This window comes from Schistocerca nitens, chromosome 3, assembly GCF_023898315.1.
Source record: "Schistocerca nitens isolate TAMUIC-IGC-003100 chromosome 3, iqSchNite1.1, whole genome shotgun sequence".
NCBI lineage: Eukaryota > Metazoa > Arthropoda > Insecta > Orthoptera > Acrididae > Schistocerca > Schistocerca nitens.
Genome location: NC_064616.1, coordinates 613,268,379 through 613,280,382, shown reverse-complemented (window position 1 = coordinate 613,280,382; position 12,004 = coordinate 613,268,379). Strand labels below are relative to the sequence as shown.

The 12,004-nt window shown below is 38.7% G+C and overlaps 2 protein-coding genes across 5 annotated transcripts in view; both read right to left on the bottom strand.

Moving 5' to 3' along the window:
• LOC126248548 (dnaJ homolog subfamily C member 21) overlaps positions 1-12,004 on the bottom strand; it is a 250,530-nt gene that overhangs the window by 183,448 nt on the left and 55,078 nt on the right. The window lies entirely within an intron of this gene.
• The window catches only part of LOC126248549 (methyltransferase-like 26), a 70,461-nt gene that overhangs the window by 26,684 nt on the left and 31,773 nt on the right, over positions 1-12,004 (bottom strand). For both annotated transcript variants that reach the window (XM_049949623.1, XM_049949622.1), the window contains exon 2: positions 3,163-3,205. In XM_049949623.1, coding sequence (XP_049805580.1) covers positions 3,163-3,179 — 17 coding nt within the window. In that variant the 5' untranslated portion in view covers positions 3,180-3,205. The remainder of the gene's footprint in view (positions 1-3,162; positions 3,206-12,004) is intronic.

The following is a 12,004-nucleotide window of genomic DNA, read 5'->3' as shown; positions in this document are numbered from 1 at the left end:
AGAGTCAACATCTATAAGCAGTTCACTAGGTGCACCTCTAACACCAACTACTACAGGAATTTTTCCATGACTGACGACACCACCACCACCACCACCACCACCACCACCACCACCACCACCACCACCCACTACACTGTCACCTATAAGCTTAGCCAGCATCCCCTTCCCATACCTATTGAGGTGCAAGCCATGCCTAGTGAAACCCAATCTACTGATAGACCCAACTGGCACCACTGAGATGTGACCCATGCCCTCTGCCATCAGTTCCCTCCCCAGCTCCACGTTAACGCGCCTAACAGCCGCATTAAGGTGAGGTCGATCATGATGCTGAAACAGTTGCACGAAGTGCACATCAGTGCCACCAGTTTGAGTAGCTATCATTACCAGGTCACCACCTACATCATCATATTCCCCATCCCTATCGAGACTGTTCCCTGCTCCACCCACTATCACTAGCTGATTCTCCTTCGTAAAATTCTTACGTAACTCCCCTATGCTGTCAGTCACCTGAGCCAACCCTGCACTAGGCTTCACAATGCTAGTGACCTCGTACTCACTCCCCAACACTTCCTGCAACTGCTGGCCCACACCTCTACTGTGAGAACTACCTAGCAGCAGAACCTTCTTCTTTCTGCTAGACTTTGTGACTAATCTAGGCCTCCTAATTGCTGAGGACTGCTCGATGTTTCCTACATCTACAGCTACACGAGGCTCCTCTCCACTCAACTCTGACAGTTGGTCATGTCTATTGCATGTACACAAAGTAAAACTGACTGAATACCTCCTCTTCCTAGCTGCCATCTTGCCAACTGCCAGTTCCCATTCCCCACCACCCTTCACCCTCCTCAACCTATCTATTTCCTTCTTTGCACATTGTAACTGCACCTGAAGGGCACAGATCTTATGCTCCTGCTCCTCTATCAACTTATTTCTACTACAGATTCTGCATTCCCAGGAGAGGATCTCACTAAAATGACCATTGACATCCCCACTGCATTCGCCCCCCCCCCCCCCCCCCCCAATGAAAATACTTTGAACAAATCCCACACCGTAACCCACTACTCCCAAACCTACGACAGAGCCCACACTTCTCACTCATGGTAAAATTTTACAGTTACTGAAAAAACTATACGTCTATGTTACCAAAGTTCAGTTACCCCAGTAGAATTAACAATAGTGGTCTCAAAATTCTCTGCGTATTAAGAAAGCAACAACTTGTATTAATACCACTACACCACAGCTAATACCAATACCAACAAAATTTCACAAAATTATTAGCTAAAACCAAAAAATTCAAATGGTCACTGGAACACTAAGCGAAGTTAAAACACTGAATGAAAATTTTACTGAAATATTTCACTAGAAACAATAATAATGTCAGCTGAAAACTAAAGCATGAAATTTACTAAACAACTTCGATGCACAGAAAACTCTAAAAAACACAGCAAGCGAATGATTACAAAAGTTTATTAAGTCGTTATTTCACCACTAACAGCTGAAAACTATTAAATTTAGTATCTGTATTACAGAGCACAAATAAGTTTGTCAGTACTTAGCTTTGTAAACGCTACAGCTGCAGTGCACACCGCAAAATGTAAATACACTATTGAGGCGCGAGGCTTATATGAACAGTGCGAGCACACTCACGGCGCGAGCACACTAACGAATAATAGACCACCTGAGTCAATAACACAGGAAGAAAGACTGAGATTAATGAAAATCCACTAGTAAGTTACTTTTAAGGCAGATGTTAACACAAATAAACTTTAAAATAAGTAAATGAAGTCTAAAATTTTATCAAATATTAACAAGCAATTTCAACAGCAGTGCAGCAATGTTGACCATCGTACTGCGGTGGTGTAATGGTTAGCATTTCTGCCTAGCAAGGAAGAAGACCCGGGTTCGAGTCCCCGCTGCAGCACAAGTTTTAATTCAATTTGTCTGCTTCGATCATTATGTCTGGGATACGGTTGGTCGGCACCTGGTGCGTCACGGTCCTATAGTAACTGGTGTCATGGATTTGTGGGCTCGCATACAAACTGCGTGGAGGGAAATTACTCAGGAACGTATTCAGAACCTTATTGATTCAATGCTACGGCATATAGCGGCTTTAATTGCAGCACATTGTGGCCACACGACGTACTGAATAGTAGGGCTCAAAGGACATGTACATATTTGAAAAGGTAATCATTTGTTACTTGTCATGTACCTAACCTGTGGTATTAAATTAACTGAATTCATGCGTTTTCTTCTTGGTGTTGCGATTTCCACAAACGGCAATGTATGAACAGTTACATGTAACGGTTGATTCGGAGAGAACACGAGTCATCTGCATAAACCCAAAACAACTCAGGTATGGCTGATACCCCAGAGAATACCTCATAATGACTGAGTCAGTGCAAGAAGTATTCACCACATAGGCAGATGGTACACTTTGGGAATGAGTTTCTTTTTAATTTATGTTTGTATCAGTGAATAAGCTAGTATCTTCATTCCTTGTGACATGTGACATTCTACCAGTATGACACATACTGGTTGCAAAAGCATGTCTCAAGTTTTGGTGGTCACAGGCAAATGGCAGCATTGACTACTCCGTAGTTCAGGAACCCTGGATTTTCCAAATGTGTACCTAGCCAAAACTGTCCAAATTCCATGAGGCCATTTGGCATGAAGCTATAGGCTTGTGTTGCTGGTTCCTAGTTCCTACATCCACTGAAGTGTCTATAGTGTGAGTAACTTGTGTTTGAACCACAATAAATGTAGCTGTGATACTTTTAAGATGCAACTGTAAATTATATGGCTATCTCAGTATACATGTTTTGTAGTAATTCTAGTTTGAAGCATCTTACAAGATATTTTCTAAGTCTGTAATGACTACATTTATTTTGGTACAATGTTAGGTCTGTTTCCTTGTGAGTGGAACATAAAATCTTTGCATCTGCACTTATTATTGTATTAACCATAGCTTTCTTTTAATTGTGAGAACCATGTTTGAATTTCCTCTCAAGTCAATTGTGCTGCCTTTTTTATTTTATCACCTATGCAGGAATAGCAACAGAGGAAGAAAGGGAGAGAAAATGTTTTACACAATGAGATGAATAGTAACACTGTAAATAATACGTATCGGCACTTCAGTTTACTAAAATAAAAATTTAAGCTTACCATGACATGCGGTCCATTTCTGTCTGTCGTATGGATCTTCAACCTGAAAATGAGGTATAAAACAGAATATAATACAAGAAGACAGTACAGTACTCCTGGGTAGTTCATTTGCAAACTTTTGACAACTATACTTGAGTGACGAATTATCATAAATAATAAAAGCAATGCAAATGTAGAGCAATTTGTAAGGAAACAAAAAAACTAACAGATTATGACTCTGTGAGGTACCAAACTCATGGTATGTTTATTTCAAACCAACACAGGCTTCTAGTCTACAAAACTATGCATAGATGAGTCATACATCAATGGTAAATTAAGCTTGTCAGTTGGTTATAGTTGAACTAAAATGAAGTTACCAGTGGCATTGTAAAGGTTTAAGTGTAAAACAACAACACACCCAAAATTAACCATTTTACCTACACAAGATACACATGGCAATTTCTCTGGATGTAGAGTTGTAGGCTTACTATTAATTTTTCAAGGTATTATGCAAGTGAAAAGAATTAAAATACACACCATCATAAATGCTGACGATGTTTAGTGAGATACTTGGCTTTGCGTATCACTGGCAAATTTATTATAATCTATGAATAATTTATCACAGCCAACCTTACACAGTCTGAAAAATTAGGACCAATGCTTTATTTTCACTCAGATTTCACTATGTTCATTGTTGAAATTACTGCCTCACGTGGGTAAGTTGATACAAAAAATGATAAAACATAGCATGCCACTCTTACATTGTTAGGGAAGGTTTTTACCCTCACTAATTACCAAGTTATCTTCACTGTATTCTAAGGAAACACCATTTTGAAATCAAATTATTTTCTAAGTTCAGTTTCACCACAAGAGGATGGAGTACTCATTTTACTTGAAATATCTTCCACATCCACTTTTGGAAAGTAACTACCGAAAACAGAAGAGGTTACATCGCCTTGAAATCTGAAAACCAGTTTTGAAACTATCTTTAGTGCTGTCAGGTTGCATGTATACTTCTTTGCAGCTTCTTGTTCCATTGATGTTTGTTGGTCCAGATACTGTCACTTATTAAATTGCTGTCTATGGTTTTGAGATCTATATTTGTATTTCAGCGAATTTGAGACAGCTTGTTAGTCCTTTTTCACATGAGTGTATACTAAAATACAGACATAGATCACAAAATCCTAGACAACAATTTAGTAATTGACGTGATATGGAAGTCAAGAATAACCAGACAAGTACCAACGTATACCTACACATCATATATCGTAGCCAAAATAGTATTAGTTTTTGTAACTGTGCTATCAAAAGGCAAAGTGTAATGTTTTATATATAAAAGACATATGAGTCCATGATGGTTTGGTCTTTTCCTTGAAGATCTTTGTTTAACTCATTTAGTTTAACTATCATATTAGTTACAAACGCCAGCTCCAACAACCAGCTCAAATCACACCGTTGTGTGTAATCTTCCTCCCTTTCAAACACAAACGATTTTGTTACTGGCAGAAGTTATATAAATCTGTTTAGAACCATACCTCTACTCAGCCATCCAAGTTCCACACTAGCTATCCAATTATTCTAAAAGCACTCTAAATTTTTCCTCTATAGTGAGAGCGAACTGAATTCACAATTTCTGTGGTAATACTCACGAAATGTGTCATTTTCAAAATATGTCCACGAAGCAATATACAGTGACACAAAGAAAGGTGCTAAAGTTTCATCGTTTGCGCACAAGCAAACAAATCCTTTATATCTGCCTACCAAACAAGGCACTCCATCAGTAGTAATAAATGCAAGTTTCTGAATTGTCAAAATGTATTCAGAAATGAAGCATGTGACTGCACTGAAAAAAATCTCCTTTTATACTGTCTTCCAAGCTCAAAATTGTACGTAAGCTTTGTTTTACACTGAAATCTGAAAATATCAGTCTTGCAAAAAATGTAACTTGAGACGAATCAACTATCTACTGGTTCGTCTAAATGCAATAAAAAACAGAAGCAAGATTGCATATCTGTCATCAGCTGACCTTTTATATTTTTCGCCATTAATTCCATCTTTTCTTGTTTGACTGTATCTTGACAGAGCCATGTTTCTGGTGGCTGATATTTCTCTGACTTGTTTCTAAATTCAGAAATTAAGGACTCAATAGCTGCCAGAGAGCAATCCGTAACAGTGCCATTGTCAAGTGATTTTGCATGTTTCGTTAGCATTTCTGATACACGAAATTATATGTCTGATTATTATATGTCTGATTATTATATGTTTGATTAAAGACTTTTTGTGTAGGTTTTACAAAAAAAAAAGGCTACTGAAAGTTTCTGCCTCCTTATCTCACTACCAACAGCTGCTTCCAATTTGAAGTCTTTGTGAACTGTCATAAAATGCTGTGCAATATTATCCTTTGTAGGTATGACTAAAGAAGCATTACATACAAAACATATACCTATCTTTATGCACTGAAACAAAAAATTGTTCTCCACTCCCCACGGAAGTGGTATGTTTTCCTGTGTTAAGCTGCACTCATTTTTCGTGAATTCATTACTAAGTGAGAACTATAACTTCGTGTGTGGACTCCCTAGTTCTGATACGTAACACTTGGCAGTGGCTGGGAGACTTCGCACCATAGTGTTCTGGATGTATTTGTTGCAAACTGCACAGCACACTATTTGCAATATTGACCACATTGTCACTGAGCTGTGCTGTCACTGTGGTGTGTATTGTTGCACTATTTTGATCATGACTGTCTCAAAAATGAATGATGAGGTGGTTATGTTATGGTTACAGTGTTTAACTGATCATTACCTCTGTCATTCACATTGTTGTTTGTGTAAGCTCAGAAACAGATGTTTGTGATGCCTACTGGAGACGGAACGTGATCCCCCACACTGCACCTCATCCTCTAGCAAAAACCTGAAGCATTCTCCCTCTTTACCACAACCCCTACTCATAATGTGCACGTTACAACAGTTCACAAATAGTAACATCACAATGTTGCTTGGCATGAGTGTTAAAGGCAGTGAAATGCAGATGGAGACGGAAGAGGAGGAGCCAATGTTGTCACATTTACTACCTAGTAACATTGTGCAAAACACCCACTGTCAAGAAAATGGTGTTTCACAAAAACAGCACATTTAAATAGATTTTGAACAAATGTTTTGAAAGATAGACTCCTCACACCATGGTTAATTGTTGATAGGTTGAGCACCCCCTGCTGCATATAAATGGTCATCTTTACTCATACCATTATTTTTAATTCAACAAGGATTTTCCATTAACACATTAGAATTTTACTCCATATTTTCTTCACATAGGCACACATATTAGTAAATCATAGAAATAAAACCAAATAAACTGGAAATAACGAATGTAATAGCTGCTTCCTGGTTAACTATGCTAACAATGATCACTCTAGAAAATATCTTACACAAAAACAAATCAGGGGGTTGGTGGGAGGAGGTGTGGGGTGGTGAGTGACTTAAAACGTCTCTGTATGCAACTCAATATCTTACATATGGCTTGTTTTGACAATGAAGTGCCAACGAAACACTTACAGGCATGCATATTTAAATACAGAGATACGTAGAAACGCAGAATACGGTGCTGCAGTTGGCAACACCTATATAGAGATATTCTTTTCAAAACTTATACAAAGCCTAGAACTAGCGTTGACTCTGAAACATAATATCCTTTTGTGTGGGGACTTTAACATCAATACAAATAAAACAGATGACACCAGAAACACATTTATGAATACCCTACATAGTTTTGGTCTATCATCACCAGTCAACTGTGCAACAAGAATAACCACACATTCGTCATCTACCATCGACCATGTAGCTACAGATGTAGGCAGAGAAAACTGATGTACTTGTCAAAAATCTGGGACTGTCTGACCATCTATGTCAGATTATAAAAGTAAAAGCTTGTGTAAAAAAAGAATCAAAACTGCATGTATATAAAAGAGTCTACTCTCCATCAGTTTTGCAAGAGTTTTCCTTAAAGTTAGCACATGAAAGTTGGGAAGGAGTATACATAGAAACTAAAGTGAACAGCAAGTTCCCCAATTTTATGTCTGAGTTTAAATTAAAATCTGAAGAAACATTCCCACCAACAATAAATGGATTACTAAAGAAATTAAAAAAGTGCTGAAACTTGTAAATACATAAACTCCATTAAAAAGGACAATAGTGATCCAGTTTTTTTTTTGCAATACTACAAAAACTACAAAAGGATCTACAGGAAGGTACTCAACACTGCAAAAAAATTTGCCAACGATAGGTTCATAAATTTAGCCAATAATAAAAGTAAAGCTACATGGGCTGTAGTGAAACAAGAAACAGAAACTGTGAAGCAGAGATGTACAAACACAAATCAGGAACAAGGAAAACTTAGAAAGTAACCGAAAGAATTAGCAAATTATGTGAATACCTACTTTAGCAGCATTGCAACAAACTTACAGAAAATTTTTCCAAAAGGTGCTAATCGACCAATACAGAAGGAGATAACAAACTCAATGGTATTGCTTCCAACTACTGAGGAGGAAGTATGCAATGTTGTAAGGCAATTAAAGAACAAAAACTCGACAGGTTTAGATGAAATCCTAATGTGTGTGCTGAAAAAAAATGCATGAACGGTATCAAAGCTCCACTAACAGTAACCGTAAACGAATCCTTCAAAACTGATTGCTTCCCTGACTATCTGAAGCATGCCAAAATTTTACCAGTTCACAAGAAAAGTGACGTTGAGAAATACAGACCAATAGCCCTATTGTCATGCTTTTCCAAAGTGATAGAAACAATACAGTTGACCACCAGAAGCTGTCACATAAATTAGAGGCACTAGGAGTAAGGGGAGTGGTTCTCAAATGGTTTCATTCATATCTAGAAAACAGATTACAGTCGGTAGAGATAACACGTCTCCAGTGGATCAAAGTACGTTGAGAAACATATCTGATCCACACTATATCAATATTAGAGTCCCTCAAGGAAGTGTACTATGCCCTGTATTATTTCTGGTGTTGTTGGTGTTGTTGTTGTTGTTGTTGTGGTCTTCAGTCCTGAGACTGGTTTGATGCAGCTCTCCATGCTACTCTATCCTGTGCAAGCTTCATCATCTCCCAGTACCTACTGCAACCTACATCCTTCTGAATCTGTTTAGTGTATTCATCTCTTGGTCTCCCTTTATGATTTTTACCCTCCACGCTGCCCTCCAATGCTAAATGCGTGATCCCTTGATGCCTCAAAACATGTCCTACCAACCGGCCCCTTCTTTTTGTCAAGTTGTGCCACAAACTTCTCTTCTCCCCAATCCTATTCAATACCTCCTCATTAGTTATGTGATCTACCCATCTAATCTTCAGCATTCTTCTGTAACACCACATTTCGAAAGCTTCTATTCTCTTCTTGTCCAAACTATTTATCGTCCATGTTTCACTTCCATACATGGCTACGCTCCATACAAATACTTTCAGAAACGACTTCCTGACACTTAAATCTATACTCTATGTTAACAAATTTCTCTTCTTCAGAAACGCTTTCCTTCCCATTGCCAGTCTACATTTTATATCCTCTCTACATTTTATATCTTCTCTACTTCGACCATCATCAGTTATTTTACTCCCTAAATAGCAAAACTCCTTAACTACTTTAAGTGTCTCATTTCCTAATCTAATTCCCTCAGCATCACCCAATTTAAATTGACTACATTCCATTATCCTCGTTTTGCTTTTGTTGATGTTCATCTTATATCCTCCTTTCAAGACACTGTCCATTCCGTTCAACTGCTCTTCCAAGTCCTTTGCTGTCTCTGACAGAATTACAATGTCATCGGCGAACCTCAAAGTTTTTATTTCTTCTCCATGAATTTTAATACCTACTCTGAATTTTTCTTTTGTTTCCTTTACTGCTTGCTCAATATACAGATTGAACAACATCGGGGAGAGGCCACAACCCTGTCTGACTCCCTTCCCAACCACTGCTTCCCTTTCGTGTCCCTCGACTCTTATAACTGCCATTTGGTTTATGTACAAATTGTAAATAGCCTTTCGCTCCCTGTATTTTACCCCTGCCACCTTCAGAATTTGAAAGAGTATTCCAGCTAACATTGTCAAAAGCTTTCTCTAAGTCTACAAATGCTAGAAACGTAGGTTTGCCTTTTCTTAATCTTTCTTCTAAGATAAGTCGTAAGGTTAGTATTGCCTCACGTGTTCCAACATTTCTACGGAATCCAAACTGATCTTCCCCGAGGTCGGCTTCTACCAGTTTTTCCATTCGTCTGTAAAGAATTCGCATTAGTATTTTGCTGCTGTGGCTTATTAAACCGATAGTTCGGTACTTTTCACATCTGTCAACACCTGCTTTCTTTGGTATTGGAATTATTATATTCTTCTTGAAGTCTGTGGGTATTTCGCCTGTTTCATACATCTTGCCCACCAGATGGTAGAGTTTTGTCATGACTGGCTCTCCCCAGGCCGTCAGTAGTTCTAATGGAATGTTGTCTACTCCCGTGGCCTTGTTGCGACTCAGGTCTTTCAGTGCTCTGTCAAACTCTTCACGCAGTATCGTATCTCCCATTTTGTCTTAATCTACATCCTCTTCCATTTCCATAATATTGTCCTCAAGTACATCGCCCTTGTATAGACCCTCTATATACTCCTTCCAACTTTCTGCCTTCCCTTCTTTGCTTAGAACTGGGTTTCCATCTGAGCTCTTGATATTCATACAAGTGGTTCTCTTCTCTCCAAAGGTCTCTTTAATTTTCCTGTAGGCAGTATCTATCTTACCCCTAGTGAGATAAGCCTCTACATCCTTACATTTGTCTTCTAGCCATCCCTGCTTAGCAATTTTGCACTTCCTGTCGATCTTATTTTTGAGACGTTTGTATTCCTTTTTGCCTGCTTCATTTACTGCATTTTTATGTTTTCTCCTTTCATCAATTAAATTCAATATTTCTTCTGTTACCCTCGTCTTTTTACCTACTTGATCCTCTGCTGCCTTCACTACTTCATCCCTCAGAGCTACCCATTTTTCTTCTACTGTATTTCTTTGCCCCATTCCTGTCAATTGTTCCCTTATGCTCTCCCTGAAACTCTGTACAACCTCTGGTTTAGTCAGCTTATCCAGGTCCCATCTCTTTAAATTAGCACCTTTTTGTAGTTTCTTCAGTTTTAATCTACAGTTCATAACCACATCTGCCCCTGGAAATGTCTTACAATTTAAGACCTGGTTCCTAAATCTCTGTCTACCATTATATAATCTATCTGATACCTATCAGTATCTCCAGGATTCTTTCATGTATACAACCTTCTTTTATGATTCTTGAACCAAGTGTTAGCTATGATTACGTTATGCTCTGTGCAAAATTTTACCAGACGGCTTCCTCTTTCATTTCTTCCCCCCAATCCATATTCACCTACTATGTTTCCTTCTCTCCCTGTTCCTACTGACGAATTCCAGTCACCCATGACTATTAAATTTTCGTCTCCCTTCACTACCTGAATAATTTCTTTTATCTCATCATACATTTCATCTATTTCTTCATCATCTGCAGAGCTAGTTGGCATATAAACTTGTACTACTGTAGTAGGCGTGGCCTTCGTGTCTATCTTGGGCACAATAATGCGTTCACTATGTTGTATGTAGTAGCTTACCCGCACTCCTATTTTTTTTATTCATTATTAAACCTACTCCTGTATTACCCCTATTTGATTTTGTATTTATAACCCTGTATTCACCTGACCAAAAGTCTTGTTCCTCCTGCCACCGAACTTCACTAATTCCCACTATATCTAACTTTAACCTATCCATTTCCCTTTTTAAACTTTCTAACCTACCTGCCGATTAAGGGATCTGACATTCCACTCTCCGATCAGTAGAACACCAGTTTCCTTTCTCCTGATAATGACGTCCTCTTGAGTAGTCCCCGCCCGGAGATCCGAATGGGGGACTATTTTACCTCCAGAATATTTTACCCAAGAGGACGTCATCATTTAATCATACAGTAAAGCTGCATGCCCTCGGGAAAAATTACAGCTGTAGTTTCCCCTTGCTTTCAGCCATTCGCAGTACCAGCACAGCAAGGCCGTTTTGGTTAATGTTACATGGTCAGATCAGTCAATCATCCAGACTGTTGCCCCTGCAACTACTGAAAAGGCTGCTGCCCCTCTGCAGGAACCACACGTTTGTCTGGCCTCTCAACAGATACCCCTCCGTTGTGGTTGCACCTACGGTACGGCCATCTGTATCGCTGAAGCACACAAGCCTCCCCACCAACGGCAAGGTCCATGGTTCATGGGGGAGGGGGGAGGAGGGGGGGGAGAGAATTCTGGTGTATACAAATGATTTCCTGCAACATATCTACCATGGAGAGAAGATATTGTTTGCGGATGACAGTAACATAGTGATCACCAGTAAGACACCAGCACGAATGTTGGAAAATTCTACTTAAGTGCTGAGGGATGTTCACAAATGGTCTCAGGAAAACAAAGTAACTCTCAATGTGAAGAAAACAAATAAAATATGCTTTAGAATGAACAGAAAACAGAGTCCCTTAAAATTTAAAACTTGATAACATCTCCATAGATGATGTATCTACAACAAAATTCTTAGGGTTGCACATTGACAGCCAAATGAGGTGGAATGAACATGCTATGAAACTCTCTAAAAAGATATCTACAACATGTTATGCACTTAAAGTCCTTGTATCTGCATGCAGTAGTGAATGTTTGAGAACTGTATACTTTAGTTATGTTCATTCAGTAATCAGTTATGGTATTATTTTCTGGGGAAACAGTGCTCAGAATATACAAACAGTATTTAAAGTGCAAAAGAGAGCAGTAAGAATTATAACAAAAAGCAGTAAGCGG